This window comes from Phragmites australis, chromosome 1 (genome assembly GCF_958298935.1).
Source record: "Phragmites australis chromosome 1, lpPhrAust1.1, whole genome shotgun sequence".
Classification (NCBI taxonomy): Eukaryota; Viridiplantae; Streptophyta; class Magnoliopsida; order Poales; family Poaceae; genus Phragmites; species Phragmites australis.
Window position 1 is genome coordinate 11,768,896 of NC_084921.1, and position 25,540 is coordinate 11,794,435.

A 25,540-nucleotide genomic window follows, 5' to 3' on the forward strand; every position below is an offset into this window, starting at 1 on the left:
CACAGTTATCTTGTGTGCCTTGAAGTAATGCCGAAGCTTTCACGAGGCCATCACCACTGCATACGCCTTCTTTTCCATTTTATAATAGAACCTCTTTGGCCCTGCCAACGCTTCTAAAACATAATACACTAGAAATTGTTGCAACTTTTCACTGACTTGCTTTTTTTTGTACAAGTACAGCACTTACTACCGAAGGAGAAGCTGCTACGTATAGCAATAAACTAGCCTTCGGATCCGGACTGGAGAGGGAAGTGAGCTTCGTCAAATATTCTTTCAGCTCATCAAAAGCATTATGCTGCTCCGCACTCCATCTAAAAGGGTCAGAGCCTTTGAGTGTTTTGAAAAAAAGGAAGGCTTCGCTCAGCAGATCTGGCAATAAACCAGCTCAAGGTTGCCAACTTTCCAGCCAAACGTTGTGCCTCCTTCCTATTTTGCGGAGGCCTCATGCCAAGTATTGCTTGTATCTTCTCTGGGTTTACTTCGATGCCCCTTTTTGACACCAAAAAACCCAACAATTTCCCAGAATGCACACCGAATGCACACTTTTCAGGATTCAATTTTAGTCCAACACTTAGCAGATTGCTGAAGGTCTCCCGAAGGTCATCAAAGTGATTGTCTTATTTGATGCTCTTGACGACTATGTCGTCGACACACACAGATACATTTCTTCCCAACTAGGACTTCAATGACATCTGGACCAATCTGGCGAAGGTAGCTCCAGCATTCCGAAAGCCAAAGGCCATCCTTACAAAACAATATGTTCCGAAGGATGTTCTGAAGCTTGTTTTTTCCTCATCCTCCTTCGCCATCCAAACCAGATGGTATCCGGAATATGCGTCTGGAAAACTCAGCATTTCACAACCAGCTGCTGAGTCTACTAAGGGTCTGTTTGGTTGCTCGAACGCGCTGAGCCTGGCTAGTATGTCTCATGCAGGCTGAGTTGAGACAGGTTAAGAAGATGCAGTAGCATTTGTTTGGTTGGTTGTATGTGTTCAGTCTGGCTGAGAAGAGATTGTGTTTGGTTGCCCGCATGAGTATATGTTGCATGAGATTAAAATAAAAAACAAGTGTTAAACATGATGTTTATTTTGCATAAATGCACTCTATAGTAATTAATTTATCATATTAAACTTTAATATAATTTAAAATGTACTAATGTGAGCTAACATTCACTAATTATTCGTCATTAGTGCTAATCCACTACATCCCGCCAGCCAGCCCCGGGAGAAACGGCCGAATCCGGCGTTTCCCGCCGGCCTGGCTGGGTGGATGCATTTGCACCGGCGGGTGCAGCTTTTCCCACCGGTGCAGGCTTCCAAACGTCAGTCTCTCTCTGTCTGGCTGCACGCGCGCGTCCTGCATGAGTGGAGCAGCCGAACCAAACACGTCCTAACTGATCAATGCGTGGCAATGGAAAGTCATCCTTCGGACAAGCTCTGTTTAGGTCTGTGAAATCAATACATATTCTCCATTTACCATTGTTTTTCTTGACTAACACTGGGTTGACCAGCCACTCAGAGTGTAGTACTTCACGTATAACCCCGGCGTCGAGCAACTTCTGCACCTCGGCCTTGGTTGCATCTTCTCTTTCTTTGGAGGCCTTATGAAGCCTTTGTTTCTTTGGCTTCGCATTTGGATCAACATTCAGAGTATGCTCGATGATATCTCAGTTAACACCTTGCAAGTCCTTCGGTGACCATGCGAAGACATCTTTGTTATTGCGAAGGAATTCTACCATCCACCGCTCAGCTGCTTCTGTCATTTCAGCTCCTATGACCATTCCTCTATCTGGCCTATCCTGACATAGTGGCACTTTCTTGGTCTGGCCTTCGGGCTTAGCCTTTGGCACTCGTTGCATCTTTAGCAAGTCTTCGCCTTCTTGGGGTGAAGATATAGGTTCTGTTACGACATGAATGTTGCGGCAGCCCGGAGTGTGTCCCACTTAAATTTTACGGGCTACTTGCTGATCTCCCAGCACCGATATAACGCCTTAGGGACTAGGCATCTTCATGCACAAATAATTGTGGTGTGGTATCGCGCTGAACTTGTTTAGCACCCCTCTTCCAAAGATAGCATTGTATGGATAGGTTATATCGACAACATTGAAGATAATATCTTCCGTCCGAAAATTTGACCCTTCGGCAAAGGAGACCGGTATCTGTACCGTACCCAAAGCATTGATTGCTTTTCCACCGAAGCCTATCAACGGTGATCCAGCCTGCTATAAGATACTTGGCTGCAGACCCATCCTACCGAAAGTGTCAGCGAAGATGATGTCTGCCGAACTGCCACCATCTATTAGGAACCTGTGGACTTCATTGCCTGAAATGTTAGCCGCAATGATGAAGTCATCTGTATGTGGATATTCCAGAACTCTCATATCTTCTTGAGAGAAGGTGATGGGAACATGAGACCACTTCGAATGGATGAAAGCAGGGCTTACGCCGACATGATTCACCCTTCGAACGTATTCTTTTCGCTTTCTCTTGGACTCTGTTTCCTGATTAGAGCCACTAGTGATTGCTAACACCACGTTCAATCCACGTGTTACTGTGTTTACCGACCTGCTAGTTTCTGTAGGAGCTTTGATTGTAGGTCTTGGCAGAGGAGGTGGAAGCAGTGCTTGAATAGCTGTAGATTGAGCATTGGTTTGATCCAGTGGAGCCAGAGGTGTCAGCACATATGGCTACACCAAAGTTATTAGGCGCCATTGAGGAGCAAAAGTTGAAGGGTTTGGTACATAAGCCTAGCCCTGGCCCTATTGACATTGCCACACATTGTACGACCTATATGGCATGGCGTGATGCACTATTCTTGTAGGGTCGAAGGGTTGCTTCCCCAGGCCTTCCTTCATTGCTACAATATGTGGAAAATGTTTAGTCGTATGATCGGCACCTTCGCCGTGTATCTCACAATACAACGTGCTTGGGTCACGCAGTGCCTGTCCTCCTCAGCCACCTTGGCCTCTGCGATCTCTACTGCTTCGGTTGCCATGTACTCCAGCGCCCTGGGCTTCGATGACCGATTGCGAGAAGTCCTCGGGCCTGGGTTCTATCTGGTTGACTTCTTTTTGCTTTGAAGTATACCCGAGGGACTCGTATTTCTTCAGTTGCTTCTGCCTATCTTTCGGCTGGCCAGCGTTTGCGTCCTTGTTTGAGGGATAAGGCTTCAACGTTTTCGATGCTGCCATTTCATTTTTCCTTTGATGATGGTCCACTTCGGATCTTGCGTATTCCTCCATTTTATTGAAGAGTTCCTGGACACTCTTTGGCCTCTTGCGCGTTAGTTTTCCTACCAGCATCCCTCCCATGTTGCCTTAGATAGCAGCATCGATGATTGCTTCTTCACTCAACCCCTTCGCTTAACAACGTACATGTACAAAGCGATGTATGTAGTCTTTCAATGGCTCCGCCGACTGTTGCTTGACTGTGAAGAGGTCTCCGGTTGTGATTTTCTCCACACAATTGACCTAGAAATTGCAGAATAGGGCATTGCGCAACTGCTCCTAGGAGTAAATCAACCTCGAAGGTAGGGCAGAGTACCAGGATCTTGCTATCCCTTTCACTTCCAACATGAAGGCTTTTGCTAATGTTGTGTCGTCTCCACCAATGAATTTGACTGCCACCTAGAAGCTCAAGACGAACTCCCTCAGATCTGATTCTCCATCAAATATCACCACCCTCGGCATTTTGAAACCCGAAGGCCAACACTGGTTCTGCAAGCCAGAGAAGAGCGGTGAGTCTGGATTGCCTACGTGAGACCTGCGCCGAAGGTCTTGCACGGGTCGGGCCGCAAACGTTGACGAAGGGGGTGATGGTGTGTGTCATCTCCTCGCCCTCGCGTTGCAGTATGTTAATTTTGTCTTGCAACTGTTCCAGCATTCTTCTGGCTTCGTCAGCTCATCAACAGTATTCGGCTGCTTTCTGACTCACTGTTAAGTTTTCTAGCGTTCGCTTCTTTTGTGCTATTTGTTGCTCTAGGTGTTCATCTTCTAGTGTTCGCTTCTTTCGCTTCAGTTTCTTCTTCATCATCGCCTTCAGAGTCTTGAAAATGATTGGAGTCGTCATGCCCTTCAGCCTAAAGGGCCTTTTCCTTCGCAGCTGCTAAAGCTTCAAAACAAGCACAAAGGCCAGACTCTACCCTTCGCATTGAAGCATTTGCATCTTCTTGGTGAGTTGGGTCTTCACAAACTCGACCCTCCCCGTCGGTCAGCATGGCCACATCGTGTTGTTCTTCTTGGACTTCTTCGACTACCTCGGCCGCAGTGATGTTCAGCTCCGCAGTAGCAAAAGGGGTAGTCTTGGTCGCATCCCCCTCCAGAAGTTGTTGCGTCTGCTGCGTTGATGATGCTTCGACGCCCTTCGGCTTCTTCTTGGGTGCCATGGCTTCTTCTTGTTTCTGTGAGGATCCGTCCAAATAATATTCTAATTAATCACCAATAGGATCATTATTCATAATCACAACCTCGATGATTAACTAGAATATCATCCCGGTAGTCTCGACAAGTGTTTTGTGCCCAAGATCGGAACACATGCCTTCCCAACATATACATCACAACAAAGCTTAAGAAAAAGTGAGTAATTAACATTATATTACAAGTTCTTAAGCATGCAACAAGTTATCACAATTTTTAGCAAAAGAGAGCTAGGAGGAGACTAAAACCTACTCAACTCCTAACCAGCAAAAAAACTAAGCAGCGGAAGACTAAAAGCTATGCAACAAAAAAGGGGGGATGGAGCTATATGCCCTTAGGCTCCATCACAGAAGCACGACCACTCAGAGTAGAATGCACTACTCTTGCCCACCACCTGCATCGGTGGGCACGAAGTAGCCAAACACCGCCTCTCCCTCAGCAACAGGAGTACCTGAAAGCGCAGGCATGAGTACGAAGGTACTCACAAGATTTAAACCATATAGAGCACATATACATAGCTCGACTCCAAGGATTATGCATTGATCATTAGCAAGGATGAACCACATGTTAAGTAAACCATATGCACTAAGCACACTAGACATATGTGTGAGCGACTGAAACTTTACCAAAACATATGAAAACTACCCTGCATCTAACAACTGAACAAGTATAACTGTAACAACATGTATATCAACAAGTAACAAGTGCCTATAATCACCATCTCCCACATACCGAACCACAAACTATACTCAAAACTCTACGACCGGGTGCAGATGAAACAATAGCATGCTCATGACCAAGAGCGCGGTAGTTCAAACTGTTTATACACCCTGCAGGGGATACTCCTGGACCCACACGACATGAGGACCATATGGCTTGTGCCACCCGCTAATGTGCACACAAGGGGGTACTCATGACAACCTTTCCCAACCAACCCCAATCGTGTGGGGCATGCATCGCTCAACACGGCGATACTAGAATTACTTCCGGAGCAAACTAGTACCACTTACAAGCCCGGCCGCTCACACCGTCGATGTTCACGCCCACAAAGCTACAGCTGCGAAGGTATTTGGCTCGCCTTACCATTAGATCGGCTTGTGGTGAGTAAGGTAAGTGCTAAAGCCAACAACCCGGATGATCGGCTTTAAACGATGCAAGCGGTCTATGGTGCTCGGGTTTCCTCTCCCGACCTGCCCCCTGGACTTTCCACCGAGGCAGACAACACCCCTAACACCGCCCATATCTCGTCTCATACTCACCACTCATACAACCATGTCAACCTCAACAAGTGTATGTAATCATAAGAAGGTCCTATGCTCGCGAACAACAGGATGCACCGTCGTTCGACTTCTACCGAATGACCTAAGCATGGCTAAGCATATAAGTCGAACTCATACCTAGACATTGACAACACCTCAAGGCTACAAGGAATGTAAATACACAAGTATTCAAAGTAAAAGAATGCAATCGGCATAGGTTCTACCCATTGGTACCCGACACTGACTCACTAAACATGCATACATACATAACCATAATTTATCAATATTTAGACTTCTCCAATTACACAAGAGGAATCAATATGCTTAGTTGTTTGCCTTGATGCACTAGCTCACAAAGGTGGGGTGCCTCCAGATCGCCCTCGCTCGCCGGGATCGTCGATTCGGCGATCTCTAAAAAGAATAACGCGTGCAATGCCATGAGTATGGATGAAATGCAACAAAGCATGCCATAAGCTACGCAAAACATGTTAAAATTGCAAACATGCAAGCTAGAACAAAATTGGAACTCAAACCAATTTGAAAAGTTGTCGAAAGTGCGGAACCTCCGGACATATGCGGACTATCCACAAAATTTTGTAGAACATCCGGACATTGCGCAACTCAGGCAAACTTCGGACCATCTGGAGATTTCTCCAGACCTTCTGCATTTATGCGGACCTTCCGGACATTTTTCGGGACACTCTGAACATTGACAGGAAATGTGTTTTCGCCGATTCGTTAATCGATTCAACTTGATCACTAGACACACTCTACCTAAACATGGTCATACACTATATAAGGGGTTTAGATTCAATTAATTATGAAATGTTAAAGATTGAAACCATTTCAATGACTCATTAAACCTCAGTGCATATTAACTGCGACTTTAATTCTTTTCTCTCCCGAATTTATTTCTCTCATCCAAACGACTTTAAAGAATCACTCTAGAGTCATAAAATGAATTACACAAAATTAAACATAATACTTAAGAAGCATAGTTATGCTTAATTATATGATTATAGAATTTGGGACATGACAGTTTCGATCCTCACGGACGGCACCAACTATTGAAAACTTGCGTAACTGAACAAGGTGGTGGGCCTTCGGAATCCCAAAGAGGCCCGAAGGCTAAGAGGATGAACACACAAGGTGGGGAACTGTGCACTGCTATTAATGTCACTCATCTTTTCGATTACAGTGCCGACCTATTTATAGGTCATACTCACCCACTCCCCATTACAGTTTATGACATTGCCCCTTTAACTGCCACATTCTCAGCATATTCGTGGGTAATTCGATACTTTTCAAAGTACAACCAGCTTATTTACAATTATGCCACTTGTTATCTTTGGTTGTTAGCAACGGTCACTCTTCGCTCGGGCTCCCGAAGGCCCACGAATGGCGATGCCTTCGGCCTCTCTTCATTCGTCCTTCTGGTAGCGCCAAGCGGTGGCCTTCAACTGGCCTCTGAAGGCCCTCGGAGGGCTTCACTTGAGACGACACCTCCGGCGCCCATTTAGTCGATTCCCTCGTGACGTCGGGCGAAGGCCCAGCATAGGCTTTGCCGATTCCATCCAGTAGAGACATTCTTGCAGTTTTGATTCGAAGACTACCTTCAGGGTGTTGAACGATTCCTGCAACATGACAGAGCCACGACAATTGTAAGCTCTACGAGCAAATAATGGCCGCATAGGTCTTCGACCCAAGATCCGAAGGGGGCCTATGAAACCATTCCCCAACACCTTATGTAGGACTAAATAAGTAAAAATGAAAAATAAATACGTTCATACATAAAGTTTCTATATTGAAGCTTGCTAATAAATAAAATATAAAAAATATAATTAAATCTTGCTACATACATAAATATCATGGATAAATTTTCTAATTCATTAAAAATCAAAAATAAATACGATCATAACTAAAGTTTCTATATTGAAGCATAATAATTACTTAAAATATAAAAAATATAATTAGAGCTTGCTAGATACCTAAATATCATAGCTAATTTTTCTAATTCCTTAAGAATAAAAAATAAATATGCTCATACCTAAAGTTTCTATATTGAAACTTACTAATTAATTAAAATAAAAAATAACATTGGAGCTTGCTACATACCTTAATTTCATGGCTTATTTTTCTAATTCATTAAAAATCAAAAATAAATATGCTCATACCCATAAGCCTAATTGAATCTTCCATATCATAAATAAGGTATAATTGTATCTACATTGTCTTAAAACATCATGGCTATAGGTTCATCTCCATTATTTCAAAATCTTGAGCAATTTAGCAAATAAAATCCAACTAGAAATAGATTGGAGATGAAGTTGCATACCTTGGAACACCTAGAGCATGAGGATTTCTCAAAATTTTGAAGCCCCCAAGAGCTAGGTGACAAAAATTGGTCGTCACCGAGTAAAAACAGAGCTCCTCTATATTGTGCTCGGGCTTAGGGAACGAGAGGGCCACTATTTTATATTGTACACATCAATATCGGCTCATACCACCAGCCAGCAATGATGTCTAGCTATCATTGTCGGCCGATGCCCTCAGTCGGTAGTGAAGCTATAGCAGGGCATCACTGCCGACTTGAGCCAAAGGCTGGCAGTGAAACCCCTTTTCACTGTCGGTTCATAAGTCACATTGGCTGATTCTTTCTGCGCGGCTTATGAACTGGCAGTGATGGATCGGTATATATGGTCGGTTCTGTAGTAGTGTTAGAGTGGAATGCCTCTACGATAGTAAGCAATTATAGAGACAATATTTTCAACAATATCTCCCATATTTGTAAAGATGTTTATATTAACCTGATTTTTTGTCATTCTTTGATCTCAGCCATGAGTACTTGTGCAAATTCCTGCACTCTGAAAAGAAGAATCAAGTCTAATACACTGACAGAGAGAATTGGTCCCTTTTAAACGGAAAACCACATACGTAAATTAACAAACAGTACAGCACACGATATATTTACATAGAAATTAGAACACCAAATTCCACTTCAGATGTTTTCTTCGCTGGTCACATACTTGAAATCGTAGCAATTGACACCGGTGTAGAGGCCATCGTCCATGTCGTACGTGACTTGCCGCCCGTCAAACAGGGTGTCCCTCTGCGTGTAGGAGAAGGGGACGTCGCAGAAAGCCCTAGTCGCTGTCGAGGCCACCGTCACCCTCGTCTTGGGAGGCACAGTGACTTCGTAGGCGACCTTCTGCGTTGTCTCCTTCTCGACGGGCGACCCCCAGCTGTACAGTCCGCTGAATTCAGCCGAAACCTCAACGCTCCCGCCTGCTACGATCACCGGAACCCCGGTACAAATCGTGGCTGCGACGCCAAGCTTCAACGTGACGGTCGAAACCCAGGTCCTCTTCTCCGTGTCCGTGTACGCCAGGATTAGTTTAGCCGTGTTGTTTGACGTTGTGCCGTTGAGAGCAGACGCGGTGGCCATGGTGACGACGCTCCTGCCGTAGATTCTTGGTTCAGAGAGGTCGAAGACGACGTTGTAAATCTGACGGGACACAACGGCTTCTTCCAACTGCAACCGTGCATCTGCCGTGATCGTCGGAGTACCAGCATTGAGGCAGCTCCTCTTGCCCTCGGTGGTTAGCCTTTTGCAGAAGTACTCGTTGCCCAAGTTCTGGAGCGCGAAGAAGCCAGCTCCGGATAATCTGATCGCCCTGAACAGCGTGTCATCCGTGGGGTCGCCCGTGGAGTCGGTCCAGATCCAGTTCGGGCTGCGCCTCCAGAACTTGCCCACGTGGCTTGACCTCACGCGGAAGGTCCCGTCGTCGTTGGTGTGGATGGTGTTGAGCACGGCTTGGTCTCCGACGTCGCGTCCCGAGAACTGGAGGTATGGATACCGTTCCACGGTGCGCGCGCGGAGGTACATGCCGTTGTCGCCTTTGAAAGCAAGGTATCTGGGCAGCACAAACTGCTCCGATAGGTCATGGACAGTGAAGGTGGCAATGGCATCTTCCTTGTCTCCTGTAAGTAGGGAGGGACTGACAGTCTCCAGCAGCCTGATCATATTGTCGTCAGAGCTTGAGGGCAGACACGCGTACTTTCCCCGATGGACGTGGAGGAGCCTGCAGTTGCAGTTAGGAGTTACGTACCAAACTACTCGTTGCATGCACTTGATATGTAACAGTATATTCGCTAAGATTTTCCAAATTAACTGTCCCCTCCCGTGATAACACGCCTCGATTGCATATCCATGGCAGTGAGAAATCAAGTTGATAAGTGTCTTGATTTATACGTGATGAGAGATTAAAATTGGTGATGATTTAGTTTAATCATTTTCGATTTTGCATAAGCATGTTTATGTATTACAATGCATGATTATGATTATGATTAACTAGAGTTGGAGAAAAATAGAATTGGAATTTCTATCTATGAGCTACGAAATTTACACTCGCCGGATGATCCGACGCTGGAGAATTTGTACACGTCGGATGGTTCGGCGATGAGGCACTATGCAGGAGTTTTATACACCGGATGGTCCGGCGATTGGATCTGTGCACGTCGGACTAATTTTTTCAGAGATGTTGCAAACTAACTTGTCTGGTGGGTTGCACTCACCGGATGGTCCGACTATGGAGGAGTGTACGTTGGATGATTTTCTAGGAAGTTTTCAGGGGAGTTGGAATTACACTTGCCAGATGGTCTGGTGATCAGAGGGCAATACACGTCGAATCATTCGAAATTCACGATTTGTCTGAGATGAGTTTTTCGACTGAGAATTTTAATTTTGACTAATCTATGATGGAATTGGAGATACGTTTGTACTTGTCTTATGATGTGCAGGTGATGGATGCAACTTAGAGGTCGACGGTGAGATGATCGGGGCTAAGCGAAATGCTTGGTGTCGGACGATCAAGGTGGCCAGATAGAGTTAAGGATGATTCTAGCTGTACACGTGAAGAGCAAGCAAAGCATGAGAAGGCGGATGAAGACAGTGTATTGACAAAGTTAAGCGAAGGGGATGTTGGTGCAAGTGACAATACAGCCCGAGGGATCAGGAGCGGGAGAGATTTACCGGTGGTCAAGATCATGAGATGGAGTACACACGTCGATATCGGATCACTTGCTTAAGGTATAAACAAGTGGCAATGAGTCATGCTTTGAGAAGCGTGCAAGACGGTTTCATGATTTGGCCTCAAAACCGTGGAAGGATGGAGTGCACGTGGTATCATTGCAAAGCTTGCACCAAGGCGAAGCTAAGTCATGCAGGTGCCACAGCCGTTTGATGGACGGCGAAGAGATTGGACTAAAATGCCTTGGTGGTAGGCAAGAGTGCATTGGAAGTGAGGGGTATTTTGGGAATAAGGAAACTTAAGAGCTAAAGAACCTTCATAGGCATATAAATAGAGGGGTAGGGCTGTGGGAGAGTGGTGAGCCAGCCACTTGTGTGTTGTGTGCTAGGATTTTAGAAGGGAGAGATGAATGCTTAGCCTATGTGTTTTGTGAGAACTTTGTGTATCCGAAAACTTGTGTAATCTGCCGAAAATAGGGATGTTCTTTGCAAGTAATAAAGATCATGTTGTTCCTTATACTTGTGTTCATCTCCTTCTAATTTCCTTCTATTGGCTCCCTTACTTTGTTGCGAGTTATTAGTATTTCATTGTGATTTTCGTTTTGCTTGAGAGCTGAAATTTTCCATCACCTCGAAGTTGTTTTTCTTGTTGGTAGAGGCATAAAATTCACATAGAAATTGGTCTTGAATCTCCCTTGCCTCTAGATCTATCAATTTGAAGAACTTCTTCGCCCAGTGTTCATTTTCTTAGATATAAGAGTTCCTTCTTCAAGTTGTTATCTTTTTTTGGCTACGACTCTTGGAATGGTATTCTATGAAATCTAGGGTTCAATTCCATCCATGAGAACCTTGTTTTCTTGGGAGACTCTCATTGTGACTAGTTTCTCTCCTTGTGTTGTTTTCGCTCTTGGTTTTGAGGTGTATAGGGTGAAAGATTAAGAAGAGGCCAACCGAGAATTTGGTAAGACGCCTATTCACCCCCTCTAGTCATCATTCTCGGTCTTGCAATTGGTATCAGAGCCGAGTTTGATCATTTGTTGACCTTAACTGATTTTGTTATCCGTAGGCGACAATGGAGAGACAAGGGAAGATCCCTTTCTTTGAAGGCCGTGATTTTTTATACTAGAAGTTGTGCATGGAGGCTTATTTCTTAAGCCAAGGAAGTGCTATATGGGAGATTGTAGACTCCAACTATGAGAATCCTATCGCTCGCACTTCTCAAACACATATTGAACAATATGAAGCCAACAACAAAACTAGAAATACATTGTTCACCAGTCTGAGTCGTAATGAATTTGATAGAGTTTAGCACATCCGTACTGCTAGAGAGGTCTGGTCTACTCTTAGTGTCTTTCATGAAGGCACCAACCAGATCAAGGCTCGACGCCAGAGCACGTACAATCAGGAATATCAGATGTTCATGCAAAACCCTGGAGAGTCTTTGGATGACATGCTTGCTTGATTTGATGGGATTGTTAGTAATCTTAGACCCACTAGGGTTTTGCCTTACTTTGACCATGAGAGGGTGATCAAACTTCTCTATACTCTTGACCGTAGCATATGGGAGGTAAATATCTCTAGCATTGAGGAGTCATCTGGTTATGACACATTGACTTGTGATGAACTCTTCAGCAAGCTAAATCCACAGAAATAGTCAAGGCGGCTAGGATAGATCTAGAAAACCCACTGTCTCAAAACATAACGTTGGTTTCAGGATCTAGTGGTGGTATTCAGGCTGGAGTTGGTCTTTCTTGTGCTAACACCTCACCTAGTGGATTTGCTTTGTCATTTGCTTTGTCTTCCTTGGTCTCTATCACAGAAGCGCGGGTGGACGCATTTGATGATGAAGATTTGGCGTTGACAACAACCATAAAGACCGAAGGAGGGTGATTCTCGTGCTTGTTATGAGTGTGGTGACACTACTCATTTCAAGACTAACTGCCCCAATCTCAAGATGAAGGAAGACCTCCTTCACCAGCCTTTTCTTCATAGCGAACGACAACGACAGCAACCCCGAGCTTGATCCCTCTGAGATATTTCCTTCCTACGACCAACTTTCTATTCAGGTTGATTCCTTGAATGATGCTCTTGTTAGTCAGTATAGATTGCTTAAGAAAGCGGTTCGTGAGGTTAAAAAACTCAAGTCTAGGCTAGAATGTTCTTTATCTGAGTGTGAGTTTCTTAGATCTAGGGCCAAAGATGAGGAGTGTGATAGTTGACTTTATGGTCATGAGTGAGCTTGCTGAGCTTCAAATTTTGCATACTCAAATCGTCAGTTGGCTTGAAACTACTAAGAAGAAGCTCCTTGAGTTAGCTTGACACTGCTGAGAAGTTGGCTCTAGACCTACTCTCTTAGGCGCTTGCAAAAATTGCCCTTTGCTCTTAAAGGATGTTGAAGTGAAAGTCAAGCGCATTAAGGAGCTAGAGTCTAGATTGGAGAGTGCTGAGTCTTTTAAGGATGTGCAACTAAACTATTCCATCTGCATAATCTTTAAGGACAAACTCAGCTGGGTAAGAGAGCAAGTTCAAAAGCTTATGGTCGAGAATGAGTATCCCCTTTCTCTTGTGGAGAAATTCTCAGAAGACAATGGCAAAATGAACCTGATTTTGGCCAAGACCAAAATATGCGTAGATAAGACAGGTTTAGCTTTGGGGTTGGATTTTGAGAGGGTGGCTTACAATAGGGATGGTAAGACTGTTTTCACCACACCTACTATCCTTGAGGCTGAGAAATCTAAGATCAATGACACACCACAACCCACCAAGAAGAAACACACATCACAACCCAAGGGAGCTCCACATCCTAAGATGAAAGCCCCTATGAGAGAGTCTAGAGTGATCAGCAGTCAAGTACCTGAGAGACGCTACCACTGCACCTACTGCCAGAGAGAGGGTCACCTAATTGGGTTTTACTTTCGCCGTAGGAGGGATGAACGGTGTGAGTGAGAGTGGAGTACTCAGGATATGTGCCGCCCCTCTTTTGGTGTACATGAGCTTTTTTCTCGCTCCTACTCATTAGGTTCCAGCGCTCTTCAGTTTCCTCCTAGAGGTGGTGCCCGGCGTGGATCTTATCATGATTCATATGGTTTTGGTTCACATGTCAGAGGTTTTGAGTCACAACGCTTTGGCAGACCATGTTTTCCTCATCATGGTACTCACCCTTAGCGCGCTAGTGTTTATTTGCATGCACCTGTTGTTACTGCTTCAGGGCGGATGACCCAGTACTGGATTCTGAAGAGGTTTTTATCTAACCCCAGTACTGAGCCATCCACCTACTATTCGTCTCATATGTAGGTGGCAGGCAGAGGCTTGGAGTACAAATGGCTTATCGACTCCTGTTGTTCACGCCATATGACCGGAGATGCATCATGGTTCTCCAGCCTCACCCCGACGAAGCAGCACAAGTACATCACATTCTAGGATGATAGAAAGGGAAGAGTGAAGGTCAAATGTATGGTAAATGTGAATGAGAGTTTTACTCTCAAAGATGTGGCTTTGGTGAAGGATCTGGGATACAATTTGCTTTATGTATCTCAGTTGTTGGATGAGGACTTGGAAGTGCGCTTCAAGCGTGATGCTTCTCGAGTTCTTAATTCCTCACACGCTTTGGTTTGTTGGATTTCTTGAGTTGGGAGAATTTTTTGAGCTAATTTTTCTGAGTCTCATGGTGTTTCTCGGTGTTTAATTGCACAACCTTCTTCTAAGCTTTGGATGTGACATAGGAGGCTAGGGCACATAAGCTTTGATTTACTTTCTCATTTGAGTGCCCTTGGCTTGATCCGAGGATTGCCCAAACTCAAGTTTGAGAAGAACCTTGATTGTGCTCTTTGTCGGCATGGCAAGATGGTTGCCGTCTCTCACCCGCTAGTTAATTTGGTGATAACTGAATGACCGGGAGAACTTTGCCATATGGACACTGTTGGTCCATCTCAAGTTCGTTTGGTGGGTGGGAAGTGGTATGTATTTGTCATTGTTGATGACTACTCTTGTTACTCTTAGGTGTTCTTTCTTGTGAGCAAGGATGAAATGTTTCCACACTTTCAGAGCTTAGCTTTGAGATTATTCAAGGAACTTTCTGGTGCATTGAAAGCAATTCGCAGTGATAATGGCACTGAGTTCAAGAACTATCTCTTTGACACTTTCTGTCTTGAACATGGCATTGAGCATCAATTTTCTGCCCCACACATTCCTCAGTAGAATGGCGTGGTTGAAAGAATGAATCGAACTTTAGTTGAGATGGCTAGGACGATGCTTGATGAGTATAGGACTCTTAGGAAGTTTTGGGCAGAGGCTATTAGCACAGCTTGCTATATCTCCAATCGGATTTCCTTGCACTCGATTTTGAATGTGACTTCTAATGAGTTGTGCTTTGGGAGGAAGTCGAATATTTCTCATTTGAGAGTTTTTGGATGTCATTGCTTCATCATAAAGCGTGGCAATCTTGACAAGTTTGAGTCATGTTCTTTCGATGAGATTTTCTTGGGTTATTCGCTTCATGGTCATTCTTATGGGGTTTATAATCTTGACACTAACACTATCATAGAGTCCTGTGATGTGGCCTTTGATGAATCAACCCCTTGTGCTAGCCCTATTTTTGAGTGTGCTGGTGATTAAGAGATGAGCGAAAGTATCTTTGTAGATGGCGACATTCCAACTCTCGGTGATGATGATGATGATGATCCACAACTTCCTTCTATCACACCTACTACAGAGTTGGCTCCTACTTTTTCTACCCTAGTAAAGGGTCTTGCAGCCTCTACTTCCACTTCAGCTGCTTTTAGGTCTGCACCGGCAGTGTTTGAAAGGGAGATCATCTCACAACGCGAGGCTCCTCAACACATTCGGCGGAGACATCCCTCACAGCTGATGATTGGTGATCTTGGTGAAAAGGTAATGAGGTCCAAATCTGCTCAATATACTCACCTCACTGATTCTGCATTTGCTGCTTCTTTTGAGCCCCATGATATTGGACATGCTCTTTCTGATTCAAATTGGGTCAAAGCTATGCATAAAGAACTAAAAAACTTTAAGAGAAATCAAGTTTGGGTCCTTGTAGAACCATCCCCAAACATTCATACCATAGACATCAAATGGGTTTTCAAAAACTAGAAGGGGGAGGATGGATCTATAGTTAGAAACAAAACTAGACTTGTGGCCCAGAGTTTCACTCAAATATAGAGAATAGATTTTGAAGAGACCTTTGCACCAGTAGCTAGACTAGAAGCTATTATGATCCTTCTTGCATTTTCGGCATCCAAGGGTTTCAAGTTATATCAAATGGATGTCAAGAGTGCTTTCCTAAATGTGTTTATAAAAGAAGAGATCTATGTCAAACAACCACCTAGTTTTGAGCACCCCAAATACCCATATAGAGTATACAAGTTTCAAAAGGCTTTGTATGGGCTTAAGCAGGCGCCTAGAGCTTGTTATGATAGCCTTAAGTTCTTGTTAGAGTATGGGTATGTGATGGGGTCAGTGGATAAAACTTTGTTCACCTTCAAGCATGACAATGATTTGCTACTTGTTCAGATATACGTGGATGATATCATTGTTAGTAGCTCTTTTCATGCTATTGTGGCCAAATTTGCAAAAACTATGAGTAGAGAATTTGAGATGTCGATGATGGGCGAGCTCAACTTCTTCCTTGAGCTTCAAATCAAGCAATGCAAGCAAGGTACATTCATCCACCAGGGGAAGTACACCAAGGATCTGCTAAAGAAGTTCGACATGAGCGATGCGAAACCCTTGGTGACACCGATGGCTACCTCGACCGTGTTTGATCCAGATGAAGATGGCAAGGCTGTAGACCAGTGGGAGTACAGGAGCATGATTGGCTCCCTCCTGTATCTGACGGCGACACTACTCGACATCCACTTCTCCGTATGCTTGTGTGCCCACTTCTAAGCTTCGCTAAGAACATCTCATCGCCAAACGGTGAAGCGCATATTGAGGTATGTCAAACACACCCTTAAGTGTGGTCTTTGGTTTTCTACATCCTCTTCGCTTTCTCTTCGAGGTTTTTTGGATGCCGACTTTGCTGGTTGTAGAATTAATAGGAAGAGTATCTTGGGTACTTGTCATTTCTTGGGTACCTCTCTTATTTGTTGGTCTTCTCGCAAGCAGTCTAGTGTTGCACAGCCTACTGCTAAAACTGAATATGTTGTTGCTGCTAGCTGTTGTTCTCAGATTTTGTGGATGGTTGCTATTTTGAGAGATTTTGGGTTAGACTTCAAGAGTACACCACTTTGTGTGACAACACCAGTGCCATAAGATTAGTCAATAACCCAATCCAGCACTCCAAAACTAAACACATAGATGTGAGACTCCACATCTTACGAGGCCACAATGAGAAGTGAGACATTAACTTAAGATACATAGATAACCAACATTAGCTTCCTGATATCTTTACACAAACCTCTAGATGCAACCAAGTTTGCTTTTTTGAGGGGAGAGCTTGGAGTGTGTCATCCCTATGGCATTGTGTGAGGGGGAGTTTCTATTATACATACTTTATCTTACTTTTGTTGCATTCGTATTGCATAGCATTCTGTAAGATAATTGTATTAGTTGAGCTTTGACTTGTATGTCTTTAGCATTTTCTGTTGCTAATCTTGAATTTGGACTAAGTTGAGTAGTTGTGCGGAGCAAGCTTTTAAACTTAGGCTCCTCTTGATGCTTTGACATGGAAATTTTCAAGCAAGCTAGCTTTCCTAAAGATGAAATTTGGTAATTTTATAAATCATGTAGACTATAAAATTCTAAATTCTTGATCACCATGTTCGTAATTGTTTTGGCTTAGTCAATACTTGTGTTAATGCTAGTATGATGAATATATTGCTCTAAGCTTCTTAGTTCAAGACTGTAGATTGGGGAACATTGCACTATATTTTCTGTATTTGTCGAATGTTTAGCCCATGATAGAATCTTGCGGGAACATGTATTTCTTGTGTCGTAAAGACACTACTTGACATGATCTTGTGAAAAACTTGATAATTTGTACAATTTGAATAATCTTGAGCAATCAAGTTTCTTGTGCTAACAGGTGATCTAGTACGGTCGTCTTGAAGCCTCGAGGTATTTGCCGTACCCAGTCGTGCGACATTTTGCTTGGATAAAAGGCAACTTGAGGATAAAATGAAATACAAAGAATTGTGCCTAAATGTTTCATCTTTTAATCACTTGATCTAACTAAGTCTTAGTTTCATATATTAGCGTTTGCAAAGCCTACTGTCATGAATGTTTGTTTGCCTAGTTCAAAATTGAAGTTAGCTAGTTATTAATACTTTTCTTGCCTCAACAGGAGTGGATGCTTATGTGGTGGATGCTTTTACCATGATTCGACTATGTGAACTTAAATGCGCCAACAATTCTTCAGGTTTAGCTTTTAATGCTTCATGCTATTGTAACACTATATCTTTTTGAACCTTTGTGCAATTGTGAGCTCAATATTCTAATCTCCATAGCCCTTTGATGTTGCTAGCATTTGCAAATACTTTTTGGTGTGAAAGCTCATTAGGTTTGCATATTGATGCATTGCATGGTGTTTTATCTTTAATGTTTGCATTGCTAAAGGGGGAGAAAGTATGCACTAAATCACAAAGAAGAATCTTGTATAATGAAAATTATGTATTCATCAAGGGGGAGTTTTTATTTTTGGCTTGTCTTTGTTTCTCTTCAGGCTTTTGCAAAATCTTTCTTATGCCAAGTGACATTGATTTGCTCGTTCTATAGCTCTTGATCATTTGGATGAGTTTCTCTTGTTGAAATTTCTTCAAAAACAAAATCTTTATGCTTTAAGAATTATCAATGCACTCATCAAGGGGGAGATTGATAAACTAAGTTGACAAGTGTCTTGGTTTATATGTGATGAGTTATTGAAATTGGTGATGATTTTCGGTTCTGCATGACCATGTCTATGTATTACAATGCATGATTGTGATTATGACTAACCGGAGTTTGAGAAAAAAAGAATTGGAATTTTTGTCCATGAGCCAAGAAATTTGCACTCGCCGGATGATCTAGCGCTGGAGAATTTGTACACGTCGTATTGTCCGACAGTGAGGCATTGTGCATGCCGGAGCATTCTAGGAGGTGAACTTCAGGAGTTCTATACACCAGATGGTCCGGTGATTGGATCTGTGCACGCTGGACTACTTTTTCCAGAGAGGTTGCAAACTGACTTGTCTGGTGGGTTGCACTCACCGGATGGTCCGGTGATGAAGGAGTGTATGTCGGATGCTTCGCCGGATGATTTTCCAGGAAGCTTTCAGGGGAGTCGAAATTATACTCGCCAAATGGTTCGGTGATCAAAGGGCAATACACGTCGAATCATCCGGCGTTCATGATTGATCCAGCGTTCACGATTTGTCTGAGATGAGCTTTTCGACTGAGGATTTTGAGATACATTTGTGCTTGTCTTATGATGTGCAGGTGATGGATGCAACTTGATGGTCAACGGCGGGATGATTGGGGCTAAGCGGGATGCTTGATGCCGGACGATCAAGGTGGCCGGACGAAGTCAAGGGTGATTCTAGTTGTACATGTGGAGAGCAATTAAAGTATGAGAAGGCGGATAAAGACGGCGTGTTGACAAAGTCAAGCAAAGGGGATGCCGGTGCAAGTGACAAGGCGGTCCAAGGGATCGGGAGTAGGAGAGACTTGCCGGCGGTTAAGATCGCAAGACGGAGTACACGCGTCGACATTGGATCGCTTGCTTAAGAGGTAAGCAAGTTGCGGTGAGTCACGATTTGAGACGCGTGCAAGACGGTTTCACGGTTTGGCCTCAAAACCATGGAAGGATGGAGTGCATGTGGCATTATCGTGAAGCTTGCGTCAAGGCAAAGTTAAGTCATGAAGTCAACATAACCGTTCGATGGACAGAGAACAGATTGGACTAAAATACTCCAGTGGTAGATAGGAGTATATTGGAAGTGAGGGGTACTTTATGAACAAGAAAACTTAAGAGCTAAGGAACCTTCTTATGCCTATAAATAGAGGGAGGGTTGTGGGAGAGTGGTGAGCCAGCCACTTGTGTGTTGTGTACTAGGGTTTTATAAGGGATAAATGCTTAACTTATATGTTAGGTGAGAACTTTGTGTATCCGAAAACTTGTATAATCTGTCTCTTATGTTTATGTTCATCTCCTTCTAGTTTTACTCTATTGGTTCTATTGCTTGTCGCGAGTTTTTAGTTTTTCGTTGTAATTTTCACTTTGCTTGAGAGCTGAAATTTTCTATCACCTCAAAGTTGCTCTTCTTATTGGTAGAGGTATAAAATTCACATAGAAATTGGTCTTGAATCTTGCTTGCCTCTAGATACATCAATTTGAAAAAGTTCTTCACCCGGTGTTCATTTCCTTGATCTAAGTGTTCCTTTTTTAAGTTGTTATCTTTTTATGGCTGTAACTTTTAGAATGATGTTTTATAAAACCTAGAGTTTAATTCCATGTATGAGAGCCTTGTGTTCTTGGAAAACTCTCGTTATGACTGGGTTGAGCTTGATTCTCAAATTCTGCCTAGATCGATGGATATATTGGTACCTGATGGAGTGTGGGGGGACGCGTGTGGTCTTAAACAGCGTGCATGTCGGCTTGGACAGGTCCTCCTCCGGTTCGTCGGCGCCGCCGATGATAGCCCAGCCACCTTCATGCTGGCGCTGCTGCGCCACCCAGTACTTGTTGTCGTAGCAGCACCGGATGTGCACGAGCCCGGCGTGCACCCTGGACGGCTCGATGTAGAACCTGGAGCATGGGCTGGTGACGCTCTCGCCGTTCAGCCGGAGCGACCTGCCGCTGCTGCCGGCCGCGGCGCCACTCCGCGCGTCGTAGCACAGGTAGTACGGGCGCTTGCCATTGATTTGCCGCGATTGGAAAGCGACGCAGCAGCTGGGCGACCTCGACGACAGGAATGTCGACTCTCCTTCCTCGCTCGGCTCGCCCACGCGCCTTGGCGAAGCTAGGCATCCACCCATGGCGCGACCTCCAGAACTCGGTCTCTGAACTGGGGTCAACTATACGCGTCTGTTGTGTTTATGCTCTCGAGCGGTCGGCCAGTTGCCCCAATCATATCAGTATAGATCGAAAGCGATAGAAATTAATGCATTTATGCTGTACTTATAAATCATTATATGTTTGGTTTATAATGATTATAAGTACAACATAAATACGTTGATAGAATATGGTTGGAGATGATCTTAGATCATTTTCAACCATATTTTCTTCATTTTGTTCTCTTTCCTGTTCCTATTTTCTTTATTTTCTCTCATATTTAACAGTTTCCCTTCGAAGAAAATCACAAAGGAAAAGAAAAGAGAATCTCGTTCTAAAGTGAATGATTTAGGAATCCCATCGTAAAGGGAAACCGTTAAAATACTGAAGGAAACGAAAATCCCTTCACAACGAGAATATCCTCTAAAGAGAAACTGTTATGGCTAATCTAACCAACTTTGCCACACATAATTGCCCAAGATTAGTTCTATTGCACCTTTGTGGTAGGAAAATTGACCACCTAACCTTAGGAAATTTCGGAGTGTGACAAGCGGGCCGTAAACTTAAGATGTTAGGTAAAGACAGAAACCAAATAATGATTATCAACATTGTGTTAGTGGCGGCAACGTTATGTTGCAATCGAATCGGCCTTGCAAATACTCGTTGTGGTATTATGAGGTCGTGCGTTTTACCAAATCCACTGACTTCTAGTTGCATCTTGTTAATGGAGTTCAAAAGGAGGGTCTGAAATTTCGGCTTGTGATTTTCTTTAGTGAGGACGAGATGGGGCCGCAAACTTTTGGATATGTCCAAGAATTTTCGAAGCAATGATAACTTTAAACTCAAATACGAAATATATCATGAAATTTAAAATCCAGGAGGAAATTTCTTTGCTTCTGTTGTACCTATTGAATAATAGGCTTCGGTTGTCAAAATACATGTAATGGAACAATTATGAAAATCAGTAAATCTCAGGCAAAGATGTGCGAATCCCTTTGAATTTCCAGACCAAACTATTCTCGGTACCAAGATGTGTGATAAAAAAGCGCTGATGGCTGTCATTTTCGGGCGGCGTGCGGTTGGTTCCCGATAATGCCATCCATCGTGCGCCAGTGGGTGTCCGGGTAGTCCTGAGACTATCAAAAGTTTTGGTTTAAAATTTTCATAATATATAGATTAGAGAAGAAATGGAAGCAGAAGAAAGAAAGGAGGCATGAGAACATAGAAATGAGACGGTTTGGAAAAAGAACGAGAAAAAGATAAAGAGAATTGGATTCAACCCAGAAAGGATTAGAGTTTTGGTCCGAAGATTTTTTTCTTTCTAAGTTTTATTTATTATTTTCCTTTTCTATTATGTTTTCCAATTGATCAGTAAATTCCATAAATCAAAGCAAGGCTAAAGAAATACCAAAATACTTCAATTAATTCTGGAAAATTTATGGAGGGATATTTGAAACATAAGGAACACTCTAAAAACATTTTTAGCTCATAAATTGCTTTTAGTTATTTCTAATTACTCTTTTTATTTTTCAAGTTGAGTTTAATTCAGGGGAAAATTGCTATAAAACCACTTTTATTGTAGTAGTGTAATCTTCTATTTGTGTAAGACCTTATTTCATATTTGAACTATTTATATTATAATTTTTGCAAAATTTTAAACTTATTTGTTTATTTATGATATTGTGAGACTTTTTTAATATATTTGTGTTATATTTTGGTAAATTTTATACTTGTATATTAAATTTACAGTCTTATAAAAATTTAGAGTGCACACCTAACAAAAAAATCCTAGCTCTGCTACTGCGTGCAACCCACCATAAAAATGAAGTATTTATGACTCGTTGCTTGACTCGTAATGCTGGTAAAATGAAGCTCGTATACGAGCGGACAAGAATACAGGAGCTAACTGTGTGAAGTTCATACATTTGCTGTATGATTACTGAGCGAAACCATAGAAGTACGTCGCATGCAAAATGCAAAAGACAAAATTGAAAACAGACCACAAAAAGGGTCCTTCAAACCTAAACAACTTTCACATCTTGGTGTACGCTGAGAATCCGGCAAAGTGCATAAGGTCTAGAAGTTGGTTTGGTTGTGCAGCAACCAAAACGTATGGTCTGACGAAAGACGGAAATTGAGGATGCATAACTAGCGGCCTGGGGCCTTTAGCATGCTCGCTGGCCAATGCCGTCTGGGCCAGCACCAGAATCACCCTACCCGATCGCCTTTTCGCTGTTACGGCCCCATCTCGTGGCTCATCCTCCCCGGGCGAGGTGAGCGGTCTGGCTGATGGCAGGCCATGCGGCTGCGGCGGCGCACACAGCGACTGCAACCGGAGGTAGGAAACAAGGACGCTGCAAGGCCCACCAGATTCCGCGCAAGCTCAAACCCGGTGGGGTCACACCGGTTGGGCCATGGGGTGGAGCGTTCGGAGATAAGAGATGGGCTGCTTCGTGATGGTCCAGCGGTTGTGTGCCAATCACAGATCTGGGCCTATGGCCTGCGGAGTTGCAGGCCTGACCCTGCGGGCGTGGAGGAGGCCACGGCGCAGGCTGGTTTCGGCCTTCGTTGAGGCCAGATGGGCCAGATTCTTGCCCAGTTGCCTGCCAGGAGGGACCCTGGACAAGACCGTGGTGGACCGTGAGACTTTCACGGCCACGCGAGATTTCTCTGGCCTTTTTCACGTGGGCTGATGGACTGCTCATTGCTGAACGCGGGTGGATGGCGGCGTGATCCTTTTTCAACGCACGAACAAGGAAAAAAGGGCCCGCTTGCTACCCAATAAAATAATCATTCATCATTCAGCCCAATGATGCGATGCAATTTGTTGAGTTTTTTTAATATTTTTTTAAAAAATAATTAAAAAATATACTTCGAATGAAAAAATTTGAGTGATTGTCTACCATCCTCTCAAATGGCTACAGTCCTTTTAAAGAACGGTAAGTAAGTTCGCTTGTGCCACTGTGGCCCTTAGCTCCCTCTTATAGGGCGATTACCTTTATCGCCCCTGAGAGGGCGGTTAGGTCCCACCTCAGGTCCCACCTGAGAGGGCGGTTAGGTCCCACCTGAGAGAGATTTTTTTATATATTAAAAGAACAAAAATTCTAGAAATTATTTAAGATAAAAATAATAAAAATCTTAGAAAATATTTAAGTGAAGATAGAATAAATACATGTAAGTAAAATGATAAAACCATATTGAATGTAAGATAGAATTTAAACATTACTAATAGCATGTAAGATACATCTAAGATATATACATGCCTTAGGTAATAGGTTAAAAATGATGAAACCACATTAAATTCAACAAGTACAACAATGAGTAGCGGAAACATTACAGACGAAATGGCCTTTGAAGTTGTCTGCGTCTTATCTCTCGGTCAATCCAATGGTAATCGTATTCTGGGGAATTTGGTCTATGTGCTGCCGGTGTATAAAAAAAGTAATCAAAGTTAGGATCCCAATCATTTGCCCCGTCGTCAGAGAATTCGCAATGATGTGGAGTTATCTAAGGAGTTAGCATGAAGTCATCATCGTCGGAACCAACCCATTCGGTTGTGGCGAAAGTGGTAGAAGCACGTCCTCTTGTGGTGGTTATCGAATGACCACCTCTTTCACTGCGGGTCCAACCACCGCCTCTTTGGCAAAGGCGTGGAGGTCTTGAATGACCACCTCTGCGTCTCCAGTTACATCCGGGTAGGAAGCTATCGCCGAAGAGCAGATGCCAAAGAAAAATGTTCTCGATGGGTTTGTTCAGCAACTCTTCATCATAAGGGAATACCTAGTATAAAAAAGAGCATACGAAAATATAAACGTGTCTTAGAAGTGCAACCTAACAAATAACGGGGACATGTAATAATGATGAATGTACCTTAATATGCTCCTCGTACTGCTGATGGTGCATTAATTTGGTGTGCGCTCGCTTGCTAAAATATTTTGCTATGTCAGCTAGTTTGCACACCCTGATATATCTCTAATGGCACTCTAACAAGTATGTCTTTATGTCCATGGAGGTCACAGAGCTTACCATTCGCCGCTATTCCTCCGTGGTGAAACAGGGACAACGAGTCATGGTCTGCCATTCGACATCACTTTGTTTAGGTTCTCCTCCTTGAACACATCATCACCTTTTGCCTAGGTCTCCTTCATAGTCTGTAAGGCTATCATTGAGAATTTGGATGTCCACGAGAAATATCTACTTGAGGAGCCAGCCATGGTCTGGTATTAGGTATCATATGGTAGTGGTGTTTCGAAAAACTACGATGTCATGACCTTCTCATTGCCTTGGCCTCCCATTTAATAAGCATGGACCGATGGTGTATGGACCAAGTGTAGTTATGTAATTTGGAGACAGTGCATGCATCGGATGCCTTCCTGTAGCGACCGGTCACTGGACTCTGAGTAGTTGGCAACGTGCGGTCACATCGCTCTGAAAAGGTGGCAGTGAGCGGTTTCGTCAGTCTGAAAAGCTGATAGCGAGGGGTCGCATCTCCCTGAAAAGGTGGCAGCGAGAGTCGATGTCACTCTGAGATGCTGGTAGCGTGCGATCACATGGGATTAAGAAATGCATTAATGACATGGTATGTAGTAATGTCTGATCATGTAATACATAAAAAGTAGACATGTACAAATATGTAAGACTAGTCGTATCGTATAGGTTCTTCATCACGTAGCTAATGAAGCAAAACATCGGAGGGAGATAGGAAAATAAAGTAGATGACTAGTTTGCGAATTGAAGATGCATCAAGAAACAAACATCTAAGTTACAAAAGCAAAGATATAATCCTAATGTTGTCTCCCCCGATGCTGTCGGATGTTCCCACCATCATGGTCCCGTCGCTGGTGCTGCTAGTT

At 43.5% G+C, this 25,540-nt stretch overlaps 1 protein-coding gene across 1 annotated transcript; it reads right to left on the reverse strand.

Annotated features, from left to right (window-relative positions):
* Window positions 1–8,450: 8,450 nt before the first annotated feature.
* LOC133909821 (uncharacterized) lies at window positions 8,451–20,748 on the reverse strand. Its single transcript, XM_062352374.1, has 2 exons — window positions 20,241–20,748; window positions 8,451–9,755 (listed from the first exon to the last, which is right to left on the reverse strand). The coding sequence occupies exons 1-2, from the start codon at window positions 20,669–20,671 to the stop codon at window positions 8,672–8,674; spliced, it is 1,515 nt and encodes a 504-aa protein (XP_062208358.1). The 5' UTR covers window positions 20,672–20,748; the 3' UTR covers window positions 8,451–8,671.
* Window positions 20,749–25,540: the final 4,792 nt, after the last annotated feature.

Bases quoted from the DNA above. Each gene is read 5' to 3' on its own strand.
- LOC133909821 (XM_062352374.1), bottom strand. From the start codon at position 20,671: ATGGGTGGATGCCTAGCTTCGCCAAGGCGCGTGGGCGAGCCGAGCGAG. The intron at 9,756-20,240 runs GTACCAATATAT...CTGCAACTGCAG, and splicing joins GTCCCCCCACACTCCATCAG to GCTCCTCCACGTCCATCGGG.